Source organism: Capra hircus, chromosome 9 (genome assembly GCF_001704415.2).
Source record: "Capra hircus breed San Clemente chromosome 9, ASM170441v1, whole genome shotgun sequence".
Lineage (NCBI taxonomy): Eukaryota > Metazoa > Chordata > Mammalia > Artiodactyla > Bovidae > Capra > Capra hircus.
The window spans coordinates 49,926,237-49,947,792 of record NC_030816.1 but is presented as its reverse complement, the minus strand read 5'-3'; the positions used below and the strand labels follow the sequence as shown (position 1 = coordinate 49,947,792).

At 35.0% G+C, this 21,556-nt stretch overlaps 1 protein-coding gene across 2 annotated transcripts in view; it reads left to right on the top strand.

Annotated features, from left to right (window-relative positions):
- Positions 1-21,556, top strand: part of ZNF292 (zinc finger protein 292) — a 94,601-nt gene that overhangs the window by 53,143 nt on the left and 19,902 nt on the right. For both annotated transcript variants that reach the window (XM_018053165.1, XM_018053166.1), the window contains 4 exons: positions 858-1,012; positions 1,200-1,278; positions 3,574-3,709; positions 19,488-19,690. In XM_018053165.1, the coding sequence (XP_017908654.1) occupies positions 858-1,012; positions 1,200-1,278; positions 3,574-3,709; positions 19,488-19,690 (573 nt within the window). The remainder of the gene's footprint in view (positions 1-857; positions 1,013-1,199; positions 1,279-3,573; positions 3,710-19,487; positions 19,691-21,556) is intronic.

Sequence of the window (21,556 nt, the reverse complement as noted above, 5' to 3'; positions counted from 1 at the left end):
AAGACTAATTGTGGCATCTTCTATATTAGAAAAACATTTAATTAGAGTTCTACTTCATTTAGCATAATTGTAGAACCTTTTAGATAGTTTTTAGTAAGTTAACTATTTTAATAGTTGTAGAACAAGTGTGTGTCTAATTCCTGCTGCCAGTTTCTTCCATTTCTTACTTCTGTAGGATAAACAGCATTTTGATTTTCCTTTTAATAATTTTGATGAGGTGAAATATTTGAACTCTACTTCATAAAGGAATGAAAAATGTTCTTTATTTTAAAAAATAGGCACTTTATTATAAAAATTTCTTGAACTTATAATCATTCTTTAAGTCTTTAATAATGATTTTATGTATGTTGAACATCTTCAGATTGATTTTTTTAATGATAAAACTTGTCATAAAACATAATATGCAAATAATATTACTTTTTATAACTGAAAATACTTCGTGTCTTTTCTGGCCATAATGTGATTCACTTATTGTTAGATGTTCCTTGCATGAAAAATAGAAAACATAAATATTTGAAATTCTTCACTGCATCTCTACTCAAATATAACTTGCCCACACATCTTTTTAAAATAACTTAAATCTCTGAAATTTGGGGGAGAAAGATGACATTTTGACTCAAACCAGACTTCATGAAATGATGCTATTTTTGGATGAATTAACACTATTATTTTCTCCTACAAAGAGCTGCTGGATTATGGCTTTATTACTTTTAATATTTTAATCAGTATAAACTGCTTTCTGTTTTTATAAAATAAAGTTGTTTTTCAAAATTTCCTAGGGAGGAAAGAAAAACAGTTGATTTGTCAATCTGTATTTTGATTTACATTGAATACTTTTTATTATTCCTTCCAAACAGACACTCCTTGAATATGCAGAGAAATGGAAAACTTCAGAAGATCCTTTACCTTTATTGGAGGTATACACAGTGGCTATCCAAAGTTACGTTAAAGCCCGACCTTATCTTACCTCTGAATGTGAAAATGTAGCTTTGGTTCTGGAACGCTTGGCATTGTGAGTAAACTTTTGAGTAAATAAAAAGATTAAGCTTTTTGTTTTAACTCTGCATCTCACGTCTTATGATAGTTTAATTTTAAATAGATTCATTTTAGAGAGTCTACTGATAAGATTAGAATTATTCATCTTATTTTACTTTAAATTTTAATAATTATTTGTATCCATACAACTTCTTGTTTTTTAGAAGCTGTGTTGAACTTTTGCTGTGTCTGCCTGTTGAATTATCTGATAAGCAGTGGGAGCAATTTCAAACACTGGTGCAGGTGAGAATATTTACCTACTAGATTTAACATAGGTATATTTTATGGTGATTTTCTTTATTCTGAATAAATTATTTAGTTAAAATTTAAAAGATTTAAGTGATGACAAACATTAATTGCTATTCTTATTAACAGTGATGACTTGCATATAGTCAGTACTCAAGATGTTTATTAAATGAATATATACATTTAAGTAGATTGATTGAATATTGCACAGTTCTTTAAGATCAAATAATTAGAACTTTGCCACAGCAGTAAAAGAACACACACAAAAAAGAAAATGCCCTCATTTGTGTTTAGAAACAGTTTAATTGCTGAAAATTGTGGTGTGCTTTATAAGAATTTAACGTACCTCATTTAATCCTTATGAAAACTTTGTGGGGGTAGGTATATTTCTCCCATTTTAAAGGTGAGGAAACTGAGGCTCAATTCTACAGTATTTATTGGCCCATACTTATACAGCTAATGTCAGAGAAGTAATTTGAACCAAGATTCTTTATTCCATAGCCCATACTTTTTCTCCTGTATCTGAAAACACATGCTTTATCTCTTTTACTTAGTGCTGTTATTCTACTTTTAAAAGTACTGCATAGTTTAGCACTTAGTTGTTTTGGAGTATTTCAAGAATATTAAATTTTGCTTAAGCACGAGATTGTGCTGGATATATTATAGCTTCAAGTAAATTTTGATTAATTGGTTAGTTTAAAAGAATGTTCCTGCCAGCTAATCTCAGAAAGTATAGTTGTCTCTCTATTCCTCTAGCCAGAGTTCTTAAAATACCTTTTGGCCTTATGTTTTTCCATAGAAGAAATATAAAAGTAGATTAGTCTCAGATTTTAGAAGCATGTGAAATAAACTATAGTTAGGCAGAAAAGTCAGCTTTTCTATTTTAATATTAAACATTAATCTATGTCTAGTACAGAATTCTTGAAGATAGGATTCATGTCTTTATACCATAGGATTTCACATAGTATTTTACACATATAGATACTTAATAACTGTTGAAAGTGTCTTATTCTACGTATAGTAGATACTTAATAACTGTTGAAAGTGTCTTGTCCTGTTTGTCACATTGCAACTAACTTTTTGATCATGCAGTTTCTACTTTAGCATATCAATAACTTGTGTCTCAGGGTTTTTTTCCCCAGCAAGTGGTTATTTTTAGGTAAATGATTATTTCAGAACTATTTTTGTAGTTTGGTACTCACATATACTCTACCACAGAATTAATTAAGTAGATAGTTTATATGCAAATATTCTACTGAATTCCTCATACTAATTTTGTTTGTCAACATAAGGTAAACTTTGAAACTTTCCTTTTTGAAACAATAGCACTACTTGATAACTTTTTTCATGTGGATTAATGAGAGGGAAATAACTAAATTCCAGTATGGTAGCTCTCAGCAGTTGCTCAAAAAAAAAAAAATCTTAAGGCACTTGAACTTGTTTCAGTGAGATTTTTATGGTTTTGAGGAATAAATTTTTAATACAAATACAGCATGAGCTTTAAGAGTTTCCATGACACTTTGCTTTCATTTCAGAGCTTCTTATTTTATGCTGGCTTAACTACATTTATTTTATTTCGCCTGTGTTTTAACTCAACATTTCTCTACCCTCCTAGAGGATAAGCCCCAGAAACGCAGGGACTAGTTGCTCTCTTCCCTGGTACTTTGCCCACAGAAATTCTCAGTAAACATTTTCTGAATTGAATTGAAATTGCTGGTCTTTTGTGGCCTGAAAAACATGCCAGTTGCACGAACACTTGGAAACCAGTAAGCAAGGCTCAGTGTCAGCTTTAATAGGATATTGCTAAGACTTGCAGTCTTACAGATGTATGAAAAGTCATACATTTAGTTGTTTTCATAAGTCCCTTTTATTGAAATACGTGTATATAACTTGTCATTTAGGCTTTGATGTAAATTTGTCATCTGTTAATGGTAGAAGTTTTTTGGAAAATTTTTTTACTAACAGAAGATATAAAATGTATAAGGTCTTTCATGGTATGGATATTCTGATAGCTTCCTCGAGAAATAACTTTGCTGTTGGTTTAGATCTTGGGGGAAAAATAATATGAACTTATTTCTAGAAATATATTTTATTTATTTAAAATTTATAATTAGTATAATTCTTATTCTTGAGATTCATCTTAAAAACGAGGATGCAGCACTCTGTAATGTGACATGAAAATTTTAAGATTAAAGTCTTATTTTTCAAAAGTTTAGTATTATATTTAAAGGCTGATAAGCTTGCTTTTGAAAATCTGTTGTAATTCTTTGGATGTTTATTTAATATTTATAGGTAGCTCATGAAAAGCTGATGGAGAATGGCAGCTGTGAATTGCATTTTTTAGCTACTCTAGCTCAAGAGACTGGGGTGTGGAAAAACCCGGTACTGTGCACTATTCTTTCCCAGGAACCATTGGATAAGGATAAAGGTAAATTTTCTAGAGAAGAGAGAAAGAAAAAAGAATCATTAGATTAGAGAAAATAAGTACTTAAAATTGTTTTGATATAATCCCAGAATATTCCAAGAAGGACCATTTTGTTTAAGTTTTATGTGAGGTGCTTGAGGCCCTTCACCTTTTTTTTTAAATTGGGGGAAGATGTATTTATAGGATTATGTAACCTTAGGGTAACAGAGGAACTCAAGTTTTTTTCTCAGCATTATTTTATCAGAGGAATTCCCTCTGTAACATCTGACAGGTGGCAATCTAGCTTATATTTGATAATTTACTTGACAGATGGAGAAGCAAAAGTAGGGTAGTGAAACGATTTTTCTCAAAATAGATAAGAAATTAATGCTAGTAACTCTAAAGTCTTCTGCCTCTAAGATTAGTACTCTTTCTTAAAGTTTTTTCTCAGACCTATTTTATCCTGCTTTGTTGTTATTATATGAGCTTAGGCAATAAAGATCCCAGTTAAACTCAAACTGACAGGTATCCTACTAGATAGATGGCTAAATCACTAATATGTATAACACTTAATGTTCAGAGTTCAAAAACTGTATGTGCTGTGAAGAAGAGCACATATCATTATCTTTGGTATTTTCTTGAGATTATTTAGGAAAGTGTTCAGATTTCACCGTACGTTTTCCCAAGGTATTTAACTAGAGAAATAAATAAGCTTCTTCCATTGTTTATTGTCGCTTTTCATGTTGGTTGATGGCAAAGCTTAGGCACTTTGCTATGTGATAGCAATTTCTGAAGAAAGGAGTAAATTCATCATTTGTTCACTCTTCTGGTACTTCAGTATTTACCAAAAGACTTCTCAGCTAATCTTCAAACTTCTCATCAAGCTGATTGTTTCTACCTGACTCCTCTCTTAACATTTCCCCAACTTTCTGGATAGTTTTAGCAGTGTTATCTGTTTCTTGGCTTTCGCTGCAGGTTTATTTGTATTACTGCCCTTGGTGTATTTCCACAGATTAGTTACATTATTCTTAGACCTTAGAGAAATAGATCCTCATTATTTAAAATAAGAACAACATTTAAGGTTGAGAGTCTTAGGGGCTTTTTGCCTTTGGTGTATTATTTTTTATCCCCAGTATATTACCACCACTGTGTTTTTATTTCTATAATTAAATTCTGCATTTCGCTCTTCTCAGCTTTAGAAGTATTGGATAGAATATATTAATAATAATACCAGGTTCCATTGTATGGTTATTGCAGTTTGAAATGTGCTTCTGTATGCATGGTTTCTTTTAATCTTCACGATGATCCTGTGGAAAAGTGGCATCTTTTTTGTCCCTGTTCTACAGGTGAGAAAACACAGGCTCAGAAAGATTAGTTGTCTTTTCTGTATCACATTGCCAGTGATGTGAAGTAGAGCTGGGAATCCAAGTGAGGTCCCCAGCTCTGTCCTTTTTATATTATGCCATGTTGCACCCAGCCTAATAAAATAAAATCACATCTAGCTTAAATAAAGATGTAACTCCTTTTTTCTGTTGTCAGTTTCTGAAGAGCATCTTTGCCAAACTCACACATTGTGCTAATGCAGAAAAATAGAACTTTTACCTTAGCAGAGATTTAAAATTTACCTTAAAAGAAATGTGCTCAGTGTCTTTACTTGTTTCAGTGTGCCTAACATTGTCTCTGTAACAAATGTCTTTGCCCATCTCTGTGCTACTTTATTTCATGATCCTCACCTGGCATAGCTACTGGAATAATTTGGGCTATAAAGCAAAAGCAGTTTCTACAGTAGCAGATAGACTGTAGGTAGCCAGATTTTAATATGACTCGTGAGGTAACCAGAGAGATGTTATATGACTGAGAGACTGTGCAGCTGTAATCTTTATTTGGCCCTGTTATTTAGACTACTTCTTTGACGGGAGTTACTCTGTGGGTAATCACATAGACTTGAACTATATGTTGAAGTAATTAACATTTTACACATATACACTAATTTATTTACATTTTCAAATTGGGCAGTTGTACAGCATGTGGAACTTTCAGCTTTTTATATGATACATCCAAACCCTTGGTTTAACCTACACTGGCCTATGGCAGGTTTGATAAGAAGAGCTAGAGCTCTGCCAGCAGTAGGTACACTGTAATAGGCTATATTCATTAGTTTGTTTATAGCAAAGCATTTGAAGTTTTGATGTAGTATTTGAACAATGGATAATCGACTTAATTCTGATTTATTTTAAATAACTAATTTTTATTGACTAATTTTAGAACTGCTAAAGCCAGGTGGCTCAGTGGTGAAGAATCCACCTGCAGTGCAGGAGATCTGGGTTTGATTTCTGGTTCAGGAAGAGCCCCTAGAAGGGAACGGCAGCCCACTCCAGTATTCTTGCCTGGGGAATCCCCATGGACAGAGGAGCCTGGCAGTCTGTAGTTCATGGGATTGCAAAGCGTTGGTTGTGACAGCACACATGCAAAGCCCAGCTAAAACCAACAAATGTTCTTTGATTTAGGGATTGAGGGTGTATGGGACTCAATTAAAAATGCTGGTTTCCCTTTAAGGTTTTAGCATCCTAGAATAATGTAACTCTCATATTTAAACCAGTATAATTCAAGTTGATGCCCTTTGAATATCACAGGAACTTTAGGCTTACATGTTACTTGTGCCTGTCTTTAGTTAGCATCTCAGAATTGGAAAGGCACTGAATAATCACTTATTTTTTACTCAATTTTAACTCCCTTCTAAAACATCACTCACTGGTAAAATGAATGGGCCATTTTTTGAATACTTACAGAGAATGGTAACTGTAATTCACTCCATTTATAGCTGCTATTAGATAATCTTTATTGTGTAAATTGTGAAAAACTATGTGCTTAGAGTTGCTCTCTTTTGCATCTAGTGCTACCCATAAGGCCATGCATACCTAAGAGTACAAATCCCTCTGAAGGGGCTAAAAGCTGTCCTGGTGTGATGTGATTTTTAGTCTACAGGCATGATTTCTGACTTCAGTGTATTTTGTTTGTTGTTCATGTGTAATTCTCGAAACTTAACGTGAACCCCAAATACGATCTGGCCAGCTCTGAAGTCATAGGCACTTCCATCCTCTTCATCTTAGTGTGACTTATGATGACATCACCTTTTTGGATGACCTTATCATTCTCGAAACTCAGTGAGGTTACTAAAATCACCAAAAAATTTTAAAAAAAGCTCTCAAATTATTTGCAATTTTATACATAGTATTTTGGCATACAAAGTATTCCTTTTTTTCTTTTTTTAAATTTCACTGTGTTAAATCCATTCTGCCTCTGCAGCTTGTCCATATTATGTTAAATCTTGGTTTTGTTAGTTCAAGGGTTTTGTCTTTCCAAGTTTAAGCAGATATTATTAGCATACAGTATGTTGGCATCCAGGTTCTTGATAATGACCATTAAAAAGGTCATACCCAAACACCTAGCCCCTGGGATACTTATAGAAATTTTCTTGTTTCCTTCTAGTCTTTTAGCCAGTGCCCTTTTGATTATGGTTGTTTCATCACATATGCCTGTTTCCTTGTGTCTGGTCCATGGCTTTCCTTTTTGTCTGTAGTGACACTATGATGAGAGACCACAAGAGGTATTTGGCTAGAGTTTTATTAAGTAAGATTGTTTACTATTGAGGTTAGTTGGCATTAATGTTTTTAAAAAATATTTTTGTTTATTAATTTGACTGTGTCTGGTCTTGGTTGCAGTGCACGGAATCTTCATTGCATCATACGAGGTCTTTCACTGCTGCTCACGGGCTCCAGTTGTGGTGCAAGGGCTCCAGAGCACGTGGGCTCAGCAGTTGTAGTGCACGGGCTCCAGAGTGCGTGGGCTCAGCAGTTGTGGTGCAAGAGCTCCAGAGCGCGTGGGCTCAGCAGTTGTGGTGCAGGGCCTTACTTGCTCCATGGCATGTGTATCTTAGTTCCCCCAGAGGAAGACTGAACCCATGTCCTCTGCATTGCAAGGTGGATTCTCAAACACTGGGCCACCGAGGAAGTCCCTGACCTAATCATATTTTAAATGAACTATTTTAGAATAGTTTTCTAAATACTCCACACCAGTTTTCCCAACTATTAGTATTGTACATTAGTGTGATCTGTTTGTCACAATTAATAACCCAATATCAATACTTTGCTAATAACTAAAGTCTATACCTTATTCACGTTTCCCTGGTTTTTACCTGTTGTCCTTCTTTTGTTCCAGGATCCCATCCAGGATATCACATTACGTTTAGCCATCATGTCTCCTTACTATGATAGTATTTTCAGACTTTCTTTGTTTTTGATGACCTTGGCAGCTTTGAAGAGTATTGTAGAACTCTGCTCAGTTGGGATCTGTCTGATGTTGCTCACGTGATTAGTCCTTGGCTTATGGGTTTAGGGGAGGGAGATCACTGAGGTTCAGTGCCATGGTCATCATACGAAAGCTGCCTATAACCAACGTGACCTCTTCACTGTTGTCATTAACCCTGGTCACCTGGCTGAGATAGTGCGTCTTTCAGGTCTTTCCACCGTGAGATTGCTCTTTTTCCACCTTTCCATGCTGTACTCTTTGGAAAGAAGTTACCATATGCAGCCCACACTTAACGAGTTGGCGGGTTAAGTTCTACCTCCTTGAGGAGACAGTATCTACACAGATTGTTTGGAGTTCTCCACAGGCAATTTGTCTTTGGTCTTCGTTATATGTGGTGCCGAAGCAATCACTGCTCTGGGTCTGCATTACTGCCCTCGGGCTTTCTCTTAGTTACGGTGAGTGGGGGCCACTGTTCGTTGTGGTGTGTGGGCTTCTCATTCCTGTGGCTTCTCTTGTTGCAGACCACTGGCTCTAGGCTTGCCAGCTTCAGTAGTTGCAGTGCCTGGGCTCACTGGTTGTGGCACCTGCACTTAATTGTGGGATCTTCCCAGACCAGGATCGAACTGGAATTGCTTGCATTGCAAGTCAGAGTCTTAACCACTGTACCACCAAGGAAGCCCGAGATTTGTCTTTTCTTCCTTATCTATCTGTTTAATTAGTATGGACTCACTGATATTTACTTAATGCTTTCATGATAATCCAACACTATTTGTTTATCAAATTGTTCAGCTTTGGCCACTGGAAACTCTTCAAGTTAACTTCTCTGTCCCTTTGACATAGCCCCATGGTTGTGGGTTATGTTTTTGTTTAAGTACTTCCTTGTTTTCTGTTTCTACAAGATGCTCCAGGTTTATTCTGTGTATCTGTTGCCCCAATCCTAGAATCAGCTGTTTCTCCAAGGAACCTTAGTTCCTTTCAGTGGAGAATAGTGTTAGGAACCAAGCCCTGGTAACTGGTTGTGCTCATTGCTACTGAGGTGTCATTGCCTCCAGGAACTCTCAGCAGACAGAGTAAAAAAATATATGTAGGTATAATTAATCTGTGTGTGTACACGTATTTATAAATGTATGTGTAACCAGTTGTGTCTATATTAAACTAAATGTGAGAGTTTATACAGATGTCTCCAACTCTAATCTATAGCACCTGGATCATTCTGACCTTCTCTTAAAAGAATGTCATATAATCGGAATTATACAGTATATAGTGTTTTCAGACTTGCTTCTTTTACCATAGACCATCCATATATTACTTAAACATCCATATATTACTACTTAGTTACTCCTAGTGTATGTATAGTGATTTCAGAATTGATAACCTGTGCCCCTGTGGAAAACAACTTTTATCAGTGTACACAGTTCCTCTTTCCGTATTTGTACTGACTCCTCTTATCCCAAGTTAGGTGAGCAGCCCGTTCTCCATCTCTTTCAGTGAAGTTCTTTCATTACATTTATAAGACAGAATCTTTTGCCATATTTACAGTCTATCCTGGCTTTGCAACCTCCTAAATCATATTTTCAAATTTGCCTACCTTTGGAGTCCTTCTTCATGCTGTAAAGTTGTTTGGGTTTTGACCAATGCGTATTATCATGTGTCCTCCATTATAGTATCATACAGGATAGTTTCATTGCTCTAAAAAAGATTAACTGTGCTTCACCTGTTCAACCCGCTCCTGAACAGATGAAAATTACTTTTCCAGTAATTTATAGACTTTTCAGTCTACCTTCGTTCATTTAAAAAATGCATGTAACATTTATTTATGTATTAGAGTGACTTATTAGCTCATTCAAAAAAAAGTTGCTGAATATCCACCACAGTTTGTTTATCCATTCACCTATTAAAAGACATCTTGTTTTCTACCAGTTTTTGGCATTAATGAGTATAACTGCTATAAATATTTGCATACAAGTTTTTGTGGATAAATTTTCTAGATCAGTTGGGTAAATACCTAGGAGAAAGATTGCTAGGTTATGTGGTAAGAGTATATTTTGCTTTGTGAGAAGCTGCCAAGCTATACCACTCTGCATGCTGTTCTTGATTCTCACTGGTAGTTGCTTTTATCTATTTTGGGACTTTTAGCCATTCTAATATGTGTGTCATGATATTCCATTGCTTTAATATGTGTTTCTGTACAGACAGATGATACTGAACATCTTTTCATGTGAATATTTGCCATCTGTATATCTTCTTGGGAGAAGGATCTGTTTATATCTTTTGCGTTTTAGTTGAGTTTTTTTTGTTTTTTTTTTCTTCTTTTTTTAAAATTTTTTACTGGCCTATAGTTGATTTACAATGTTGTGTTAGTTTCTGCTGTACAGGAAAGGGAATCATCCATACATATACATATAGCCACCGTTTTTAGCTTCTGTTCCCATGTAGGTCATTACAGAGTATTGAGTAGAGTTCCCTGTGCTATACGGTAGGTTCTTTTTAACTTATCTATTTTCTGTATAGTAGAGTGTATATGTCTGTCCCAATCTCCCAGTTTATCTCCCCTTCTTTCCCCTTGGGTAACTATAAGTTTGTTTTCTATATCTGTGACTGTTTTGTTTCGTAAATAGGTTTATTTGTACTCTATTTTTTTAGATTCCACATATAAGCGATATCATGATATTTGTTTTTCTCTGACTTACTCAGTATGATAATCTCTAGGTCATCCACTGTTCCTTTTCGTTGTTATAGTTTGATACAGGTCCTTTAGCAGATAGGAGTTTGGCAAATATTTTCATTTACTTTGTGACTTGTTGTTTTTCTTTACAGTGCCTTGCAGAGGGCAGAAGTTTTAAATTTTAATAAAGTCCAACTTATTTTTTTTTCTTTCATAGATTGTGCTTTTGTTGTTTTATCTAAAAATAATCACCAAATCCAAGATCATATAGATTTTTCTCCTCTTATCGCCTGGACCCTGGAGAAGGAAATGGCAACCCACTCCAGTGTTCCTGCCTGGAAACCCCTATGGGCAGAGGAGCCTGGCAGGCTACAGTCCATAGGGTTGCAAAGAGTTGGACATGACTGAGCAACTTCGCTTTACTTTATCTCCTGGATGTATCATATTAATAGTTTTGTGTTATATATTTTGGTCTGTGATACATTTTGAGATAAGTTTTGTAGAAGTGTAACCTAATTTATGTTTGGTGAATCTTGGTTCTTAAGAGTCATATTTCTAATGTATTAATTTTAAGACTCTTAAGAATATATTTATTCCTCCAGTCTACAGTTTGCAAAATGTACCTCAAGTCCCATTTTGAAAATTATATTTTCTCACCTGTTTCTATTTGCTCCATTGTTCTATCTTTTTCAATCTAAAGGTTATTATCAGACCCACCATTCTCTCTGTCATCATAAATAATGAATAATCAAACCCAAGGAGCAGAGACTCTTCTCAAGAAGTTAACCACCTCCACCAATTTTATTATATTCAGCTTATTTGGCACGCTTGTTTAGTTGCTGTGTTGTGTCCAACACTTTTCCGACCCCATGGACTATACCCTTCCAGGTGCCTCTGTCCATGGGATTTCCCTGGCAAGAATACTAAAGTGAGTTGCCATTTACTTTTCTAGGAGATTGCGTCGCAAGCAGATTCTTTACCACTGAGCCACCAGGGCAGTCCGGTTGGTAAGCTAGGGGTCATCTTTTTAATAACAGTTTGCGTAGGTTAGTACCAGGTGCTGACAGTCCTGGTGTATGCATCCTTGGTCCTGAGCCTGCTGTTTTTTCTTTTTTTGTATATGCCATTATTATAAAATCTAAACTTTGAAAGAGCTCCCTACTAACAGTTATACTGAATTCCTTCAGCCCTTTCCCTTCTATTTTGGAATAATTTGCAGTTGCATAAATTGTGTTTTTATTCAGCTTGCCAGTTCTTTCTTTAATCCTAAGCCCTGGGGTTCATTTTTTGTTTTTTGAACTCCTTGGTTTTCAAAGGAAATTTCTAAAGCTTAAGATTTTCCACAGTTCTTATAAATCCTTCAGAGCTTTGTGAGAACATAAGTCTTTATTTCAGTAATAAACTTTGCCTTTTAAAATAAACAGGAAAAACATGCTGCTTGGTTTGCCAGATATTAGCATATCTACGATGTAATAATATTTTAAAGGAAGAGATGGGAGGAGAGAACAGATTAAATGAGGCCAGATCTGATTACATGCAGCTGAATTTGTTTTCAGATAGAAATCTCTAGTTCTTTGACTTGTTGAAACTTTTCCTGTATTTTTTATGGGCCTGTGTGTATCTTCACCTGTATATTCTATGTATAGAATACCAAAATGGGTGATTCTGAAACCTACACTTAAATATGTTGACGGTTCTTTTGAGTGTTACAACATTGCTTATACAAAATCACTAAAAAGAACATCTTTTTTTTTTTAAGTTAAAAAATTTTTTTTTGCTTTCTCTCTCTTTTGCTCTTACTGACCTTGTCTTGTTATAAAAAATAAATAAGTGGAATATTTTGGATTTTATTTTTAAAAAATCACTGCTAAATTAGATTGCCCTCTGTTTAGGTTTTACTTAGATCATTGAGGGTCAGTGACTCTGGATAGAATTAAGCTGATGGAATTTAACGGCAGTAAAATTGTAGAAGTGTTCACTTTCCCATTTCAGACTGATGTTTTATTTTGCATTTTGTTAACTGTAATTATATTCTACTGTTACATAACTAAATATATGGTGACCACCAATATTTTATTTTTAGTAGTAATGATTTAAAACATAAACTTACGGATTTTCTAAACATCCTAGAAAAATTCATTGTTTCTGTTCTAATGAGTCTGGTTTCATTATCATGTTACATGGATAAAGACGTGAGAATTTAATTAAATGTAATAGTAATAATTAAATCTTATTCCACAAGAAAATTTTATGGTTACATACTTACTTTTGTTGTTGTTGTTCAGTTGCTAAGTTGTGTCTGACTCTTTGCAGCCCCATGGACTGTAGCACACAAGACTCCTCTGTCTTCCACTATTGCCCAGAGACTTACTAGATTCATCTATAACATGGAATTTTAAAAATTTATATAAATTCTGTTTTGCATCAATCGTGCCAAAAATCAGTTACGATTGTAAAGTTTCAGGCTTAATGACAAAGCAGGCAGTTTAAGCACTTCTGAAATCTTCAGTGAAAATGCTGTTTCTTGAAATTTAGCTTATTCTCTCAGGAAAGGGTGAGAGGTTGGGTGAAGGAAGTGCTAAGCTTTTATTAAATTTCTAAATTTGAATTTTTTGAACTAATAATGCTGAATTGATTTTTTATTGCAATTTTTTCTATTGCAATTATTTTGTAAGAACAAAATAAAATGTATCATTTAGTCATTTTTAAGTGTACGGTTCAGTAAGAGTTCAGTAGTGTTTCATATGTTCATACTGTTTTGAAACGTATCTGCAGAACTTTTTTAATCTTGTAGAAAGATTTTATCACTTGCAAAAATGATTTTAAACAATAGCTCCCTCCTTTTCCCATACTCCACTCCCAGTCCCTGCTTAGTCAACGTTCTGCGTTTTGTTTCTATGACTTTGACTGCTTTAGATACCTCATACAAGTGGAATCATACTACATATTTACCTTTTTTTGACTGGCTTATTTCATTTAACATAATGTCCTCCAAATACAACTGTTGTTAGCATGTGACAGAATTTCCTTCTGTTTTAAAGGTGGATAATACTACATTATATGTATATGCCACATTTATCTGTCAGTTCACCTGTTGATGGACATCTGGATTACTTCTACCTCTTGGCCCTTGTGAGTAGTGCTGCTGTGAACTTGGGAGTGCAAATGTCTCCTTGAGACCCTCCTTTGACTTCTTTTGTGGCATCCAGAAGTAGGATAGCTGTACCACATGGTAGTTCTGTTTCTGATTTTTTGAGGAACTTCTAGATTGTTTTCCTTAGAGGTTGTATCATTTTATAGTGCTATCAATAGGGCACAAAGGTTACAGTTCCTCTACGTCTTCAACCAACATTTATTTTCTCTTTTTGTTTTGTTATTGTGTTTTTGAAAGCCATTCTGAGACAGGTGTGAAGTGATATCTCATTGTAGTTTTGATTTGTATATCATTTTTGGAGAAGTGTCTCTTCAAGTCCTTTGCCTATTTTCAGTTGGATTATTTGATTTTTGTTGTTGAGTTATAGGAGTTCTTTATATATTCTAAACATTAACCTCTTATCACATATGTAATTTGCAAATATTCTCTCCCATTGTTTAAGTTGCCTTTACTCTGTTGATTCTGTCCTTTGATGTAGGAAGTTAACTTTGACGTAGTCTTGTTTTTTTGTTGTTTTTCTTGGCTAACCCTTGGTATCATATCTAATAAATCATTGCCAAGTCCAGTTCTTGAAGCTTCTCCCCATTGTTTTCTTCTAGAAATTTTATAGTTTTGGGTATTATATTTAGGTCTTTAATTCATTTCAGATTTATTTTTTATATGGTATAAGGGTTTAATTTTATTCTTTTGCATGTGGATATCCAGTTTAACCAGCACCATTTGTTGAAGAGACTGTCATTTCCTGTTGTGAGTGGTCTTGCCACCTGGTTGAAGATTATTTGATCATTTAGTGATGGTTTATTTCTGAGCTTTTGCTATTCTCTTGCATTGCCTGTATTCCTGTTATGCCACTTTAGATTGTTTTGTAGTCCATTTGAAGTGAGGAAGTGTGAGACCTCCAGCTTTGTTCTTTTTCAAAATTGTTTTAGCTGTTTGGGATTCCTTGAGATTGCATATGAGTTTTAGGGTCAATTTTTCTATCTCTTCAAAATAGCCATTCCAGTTTTGTTGGGATTACATTGAATCCATAGCTTGCTTTGGGTTATTGTACATCTTAACCACGTTAAGTCTTCAAACCCATGAACATGGGGTTCCTTTGCATTTCCCTGTGTCTTCTTTAATTTCTTTCAGTAATGTTTAATTTCTTTCAGAGCTCCCCTGGTGGCTCAGACAGTAAAGAATCTGCCTGCAGTGTGGAAGACCTGGGTTCAGTTCCTGGGTCAGTAAGATCCCTGGAGAAGGTAATGGCTACCCACTCCAGTATTCTTACCTGGAGAATTCCATGGACATAGGAGTGTGGTGAGCTGTAGTCCATGGGGTCGCAGAGTCGAACATGACTGAGCGACATAAATTCAAATTCATTCAAATTAGCTGTTTGCTTCCCCGGTGGCACTAGTGGTAAAGGACCCACCTGCCAGTGCAGGAGACGAAAGAGACTCGGGTTCAGTCCCTAGGTTGGGAAGATTCCCTGTAGGAGGGCATGGCAACCTGTTGCAGTATTCTTGCCTGGAGAAGGCCATGGACAGAGAAGCCTGACAGGCTACACTCCATGGAGTTGCAAAGAGTTGGAAGTGCCTGAAGCGACTTTTAGCACACACCCAGTGTTTATAGGTTTCACTGTACAAGTATTTCACTCTCTTGATCAGGTCTACTAAGTACTTTATTCTTTTTGTTGCTGTTATAAATGGAATTGTTTTCTGAATTACCTTTTCAGTTTGTTCATCGTTAGCATGTAGAAATGCATCATTTTTGTGTTCTGATTTTGATATCCTGCAATTTCGCTAAATTTATTTAGTGCATGTGTGTGTGTAATCTTTAGGATTTTCTACCTATAAGGTGATGCCATCTGCATTCAGATGATGATATTTCTTCCTTTTTATTTTGGATGCCTTTTACTTCTTGCCCAAATGCTGCATTGATTCTAAGAGAAAATAAATTATTTTAATGGAATAGGTGATGCAGATTCATGAAAGTTATGATGGGAATTTTGGAATTTACTGTTTGAACACAAGGGGAAACCACTTGGAGATTTTAACTGGGAAAGGAGAGTTGAGTATGTTCTTCAGGGGTGGGTGGGGGGAAGCATCCTGAGTCCTAGTGGAGATGTGTTAGAAAAACTAGCAGAATGCAGTAGAGTGGTCTGGGAGATTAACAGTTTGATCTGAGAGAAGGGGGTGAATGGTAGGTGTAGAGGTGGAGAAAAATGAACGGGATTAAGTAGTTAGGAGTTTGGAAGTGACAGGATCGTATGGTGGATCATATGACAGGGTTGTAGGTTAGGATAAGGAGGAACAAGGCAGAAAAGGAAAATTTTTATACTACCTTTTAGTTCTCTTTAGTTTTATAACACATATTGTGGCATAGATATTTTTGTATGCAGAGTTTGAAATGATTGTGAAACAGCCAGCTGGAGATGCTGCAAGGGAAATTATGTGCAAATCTGAATGTGGAGATAGACACTCAGTAAATAGATTTGACTCCACTTTGGGGGGAATCCAGGACCTAGTCCTAAATTTTCATGTATGGTACATGATCAGCTAATATTTATATAAAGATTTATCACAGATATTCAACTTATATATTGTAATAGTTTAAAAATTATCTTTCATGTTTTTCTTTTTACTATTATGTAAATGGCATTTTATGGAAAGAAGGCCATTATTACTTTAATTGAACTGACAATCACTCATTTACATTGCCATTGTAGGTCATCCAGATCTCTTGATAGGGTGGAATGTAGTAAAACCTGCTTTTTCCTCCCAAGTACATAAATACACAGAAAATAAATAAAAAGGCTACCCAAGTAAAATTCCATGTATTTTATAGTTTTCTGGGATGGAGGTGGGTTAAAGCAGGGTAGTGAGTGAAATTTGATGTGACTAGCTTACTTAAGGATAAAGATAAAGCTTTTTTTCAAGAGTCTGATAATCTTTGATGTGCTGTTATAACTTTGTAAGGAAAACATGTCCTGGAGTGGAGAGAAATAGAGAAACATATAGAGGAATGAGGGAAGGAAAGCAGGTAAAAGGAAAATGGAGGAGAAGGGGGATTATGGGGAGTGAGTTTCCCTCCCCTAAGGGGGAGGTTCTGAATAGAGGGTTAAATGTAATCTACTTTTGATCCATTTGAACCTTGAGCTTCAGAATACATAATTACGTTCCTCTGAAAACAAATGCTACTTCACAGCTCTTTTACTTAAAGTGCTATTCTAACAAGTAGTAGGCACACTAGCTAAAGAAGAATTTTCTTTTTCTCTTTGCATCACTGTGTTAAGGTGAAGTTTGCAAGACTGGTCTGCTTCTGGTCCCGGTTGTATTGTTAACTGGTTTTATGACCCTGGGAGGTCATTTGCCTTCTGTGAGCCTCAGTTTACTCATCTGCCAAATGATGGAGCTGGATAAAATGATCTATAAAGCTCCTTCTGCTCTAATATTCTGTATTTCTTTGAAATCTGTTTTGCGCTAAGTGTGGCAATGGTTTCCCATTGTTTAAAAACACACACACAAGTATGTTTTTGAAATGTATAGTAACATATTCTACTCTACTTGAGTTAGTACAGAAATTATTTTGTATAATTTCATTCTAACTACATGCTGCTCTTTGAGATTTTAGGGACTGTTTGAAATTCTATTAAGATTATCATTAGTTTCATTTAAAAGTTGCCACCTTTAAATAATTTCCTCGCTATGATCTTCAGAGTTCTGCTGAGTATGAGTTTTTGTGGGAGTATGTGAAATAATTCCCAGGCTTTTTACCACTAGTGTTTCCTGGAACCTCAGGCTGTTTCTTAAAGTCCGTAACTTACAGCCAGAATAACTTTTTTTAAAAATTCTTATTTCCTTAATGTTTTCATTGAAAATCTTTACAGATTTTGCTTTGGCTATTGAGCTAAACTATGAAAACGTATTTGCAGTGTAATTGTCCTAACAGAATCATGTGATATTGAAAAGAAAAGTAATGCCCTATGTATGTCAGACATACCGTCAAAGGTACCAGAGGGTTATACAGATAGTGTCATTTATCTGTGTTTAGTCTTTATACTTTATTTTTTTTGGTGTAGTTTAATGTGTAAAGAATAGAGAGTAGCAGGAATAAGGTCTAGACTTCAAGAAAAGGATGAAATTTGGGATACTATATTAAATTGCCTATGTGCTCATGGTTTTAATACTGAGGAGCTTTGATCATACTATTTTATAGAAGAATATTTCCTAGTGAGTATGGTTAGAGCTAAAGTTACTAAATGGTAGCAAAGTTTATTTACAGAGAGGAAGAACATCTTTTATTTTCCATGTTCTAACCCACAAATTACTTCCTAGACATGTTTTCCAGTCCTTTCACAAGTTGAGAAATCTTGTGTTTTATTTATAGGCCATATAAAATTTTATCACTTGAAAGCCTTCCAAAGGTTGTCAGCTAGCCATCACTAAGTAAATTTTTAAGCACCATTTTCATCCTGGTAAAGAAAACTTAGGGAAAAGTTTAAATTTGTGTTTGTTAAATTTTAAAATCTCCTTCACAAATTAGGAAAAAAGTTAAATTCTTCCTTGTAGTTGATCAGACAAGCACTCAGAAATTCAAAGTTTGAACAGAATGAATATTTTTTATACATTAGCGGGTCTTAAGCAAGTGTTGAGGTTTATTGGTTGATACTTTTAAAACCTAGAGAACTTTCAGCAGACTACCCTCCAACCCCTTATTTATTTTTCCATAGATAATTTAAATTTGTCCTAAGACACCTAGTAAGGCAAGATAGGGCTTCCCTGATGGCTCAGTGGTATAGAATCCACTTGCAGTGCAGGAGCCACAGAAGATGCAAATTCCACCCCTGGGTCAGGAAGATCCCCTGGAGGAGGAAATGGCAACCTGCTCCAGTATTTTTGCCTGGAAAATCTCATGGATAGAGTAGCCTGGCAGGTTACAATCCATGGGGTCACACAGAGTCAGACATAACTGAGCATGCACGCTCAGACTTCACCTTTTAAAATGAAAAATACATCAACAGAATTGAACACAATATTAGTTGAATTTCATCTTCTAGAATATCCAAACATCCTTTTGTGGTTACCATATAAGTAATCCTCCTGCCATCGCAGGAAATGCCAGGAGAGACAGGTTCAATCCCTGGGTTGGTAAGATGCCCAGGAGTAGGAAATGGCAACCCACTTCAGTATTGCCTGGAATAGTTCATGGGCAGAGGAAACTGGCGGGCTGTATAGTCCATGGGATTGCAAAAAATCAGGCACAACTGAGGGACTGCACATATACACATGTGAGTGTGTAATGCCCTCGCCCTGCAAATTTCTAGAAATGCTAATCCCTGATATTCAAGAATAAAAGCTGTGGGAGAAAGAATTTAGTATAATTTTAATAACACTGACTCAGAATTCAATGCAAAATTATTTTTATAATCAGGAATTCAACTCACCTCTTGTAAATCACTATAAATGGTACTTTAAGGGGCTAAAGTATTAATGCAACTCTAAAAAATTAACTACATGATTATCTTCTGCTGATAAGATCAAATATTTTGTGACAGTCTGAGAATAACAGAAAATTGCAACAACAACAAAAAAGTTTATTTTCTCTGCTTTAAACAAATATTCCTTGTAAGTATTTGTATTGCAAATGAACTATTTACCAAATGTTAATAATCTATTATGTCTTGTTTTTTAAAGTGAATGAATTTTTAGCTTTTGAGGGTCCCATCTTGTTGGATATGAGAATTAAACATCTAATCAAAACAAATCAGTTAAGTCAAGCAACTGCTCTAGCAAAGCTGTGTTCTGACCATCCAGAGATTGGTACAAAAGGTAGTTTTAAGCAAACTTACCTTGTCTGTCTTTGTACATCATCACCAAATGAAAAGTTAATCGAAGAGGTGAGTATGTTTTCTTTTGTCAGTAACTATTTTTTAAAGTAAAATAATAATTTTTAATTATATTAGAATGTCTTTGACTTCCTTTTCTCTTAAATAGTGAAGAGCCATTGTTATCAGTGTTAAGTTTTTGATGTGCTCTTAGATAGTGATTGTAAGCAGCTTTCAGGATTATATGTAAACATTTCACCGGGCTTCTACTTTAAATAAATTGGCTCTTTTTTATCAGAAAGGTGGTGGTAGCTTAATTTAGCTAGCATTTTTTTATTAGTGTTTGGGCTGTAATTTCAGTTTTACCTGACTTCACAATACTTGCAGATTTTAACTAAGTAACTTTAAAAATGTATATGTCTTCCCCCTAAGTATACTCTTTCTCTCTCCCTCTGTATACATATCTATCTCTATATCTATCTATATTCATTTTTATTGGTAGTTTAATTTAAATTTGCATGTTTAGTTTTTCTTTGTAAGACAAGTGATTGTGTTTTTTTCACTTCTAGTTGGCATAAAGCATAGTATTCATGTATTTGTGTATTTTATACTACAGATTTCTAAAAGTAGAATCGTAATCCAAATGGGATTTTGCATCTTAGAGGACTCATAATTCCAAAATGAAGTTGAAGACAGGGTAGGAGAATTGAAAGTTGTTGATCAAAAAAGCAGAATATGTATATAAAGAGAATAGATAAAACTATAATACATTGGACAGTGATGTGTATATATGTCTTTTATCTCTAATATAAGTATCCTTTGATTCCCAAGCAGTATTGAATGGAGAACAAAGGGATTCTGGGACAGATTTTAGGATATGCAAAGGGAGACGCTGAAATAAAAGAGAGGACAATTAACAGAGGGTGCATGATCCCCTGAGTAGATGGAGACTGTAATCAGAATCCAGAGGAAAGATAACCTCTAACAGAAAGCTAAATGCCCACATGAGGTTAAGCGTTGGAATTATAATGGTGATTGTGTGATTTTTCTTGAGAATAGAAAATAAAGAGGAAGATGATAGCCTTGGACCAAGATGAGAAGCCTGTTGTGTATGTTTTGGGTAATGAGGATCCTAGGAAGAGTGATGGCATGCAGTTTGTAGACCGGATGAAGTAGAGCCAAGGGCTCTGGCTTAGGAGATCATTAGTTTGGATATTAGCTATTTTTCTCTTTAGTGTTTCTCTTTTATCTCAGGTAATGCTTTTTTCATTGCTGTTTAATAGGAGCTAAATAGAGGATTGAAGTTTTCTTATTAGTCAAGAATAACTTTGTAGACAATTCATTGGCAGATGTATAAAGTTTCTTGAGATTAGCCTTTGAAATGTGTGTGACATTTTTTAGTCCTTAAATAGTTATTATGATATTGCATCCTGTGTATTTTTCAGCTTCATTTAAGTTTTCATTATCAGTTCTGTCCCAGCCCTTAATTAAGTCTGTCCGTCTGCTCATCCTTCCTTCAGCAGATTTTTATTAAGTAAATGAAAGATGTCATCTAAACACTGAGGGGGTTGTGAGTGAGTAAAGCCTGGGTCCTTAGAAGCATACCTTCTAGCAGGAAACTATCTAAAGATAGGGTTGTTGCATCAACTTTTAAAGTCCTGTTGGAAGTTGAAGACTATGAATTTGTTATCTCCAGGAAAGTCTCTATTTCTGGCTATCCTGAATAGTCAAAAAAATCTTGCAGAACTGAACCTAAATTCCCTCTTGGTTTAATTATCCGGAGTTAAGTAACAACAGCCCACCCTGCTGTGGGAGATCCTCAGGAAAATTCTCTCTGAGGACCCTGGGTATATGTCATATGAAGTTGTTTTTTCCTTCTCGTTTTAAGCAGGTGGAATTAAGATACATCATGTTCTTTAAGCAGAATACACAGAATCA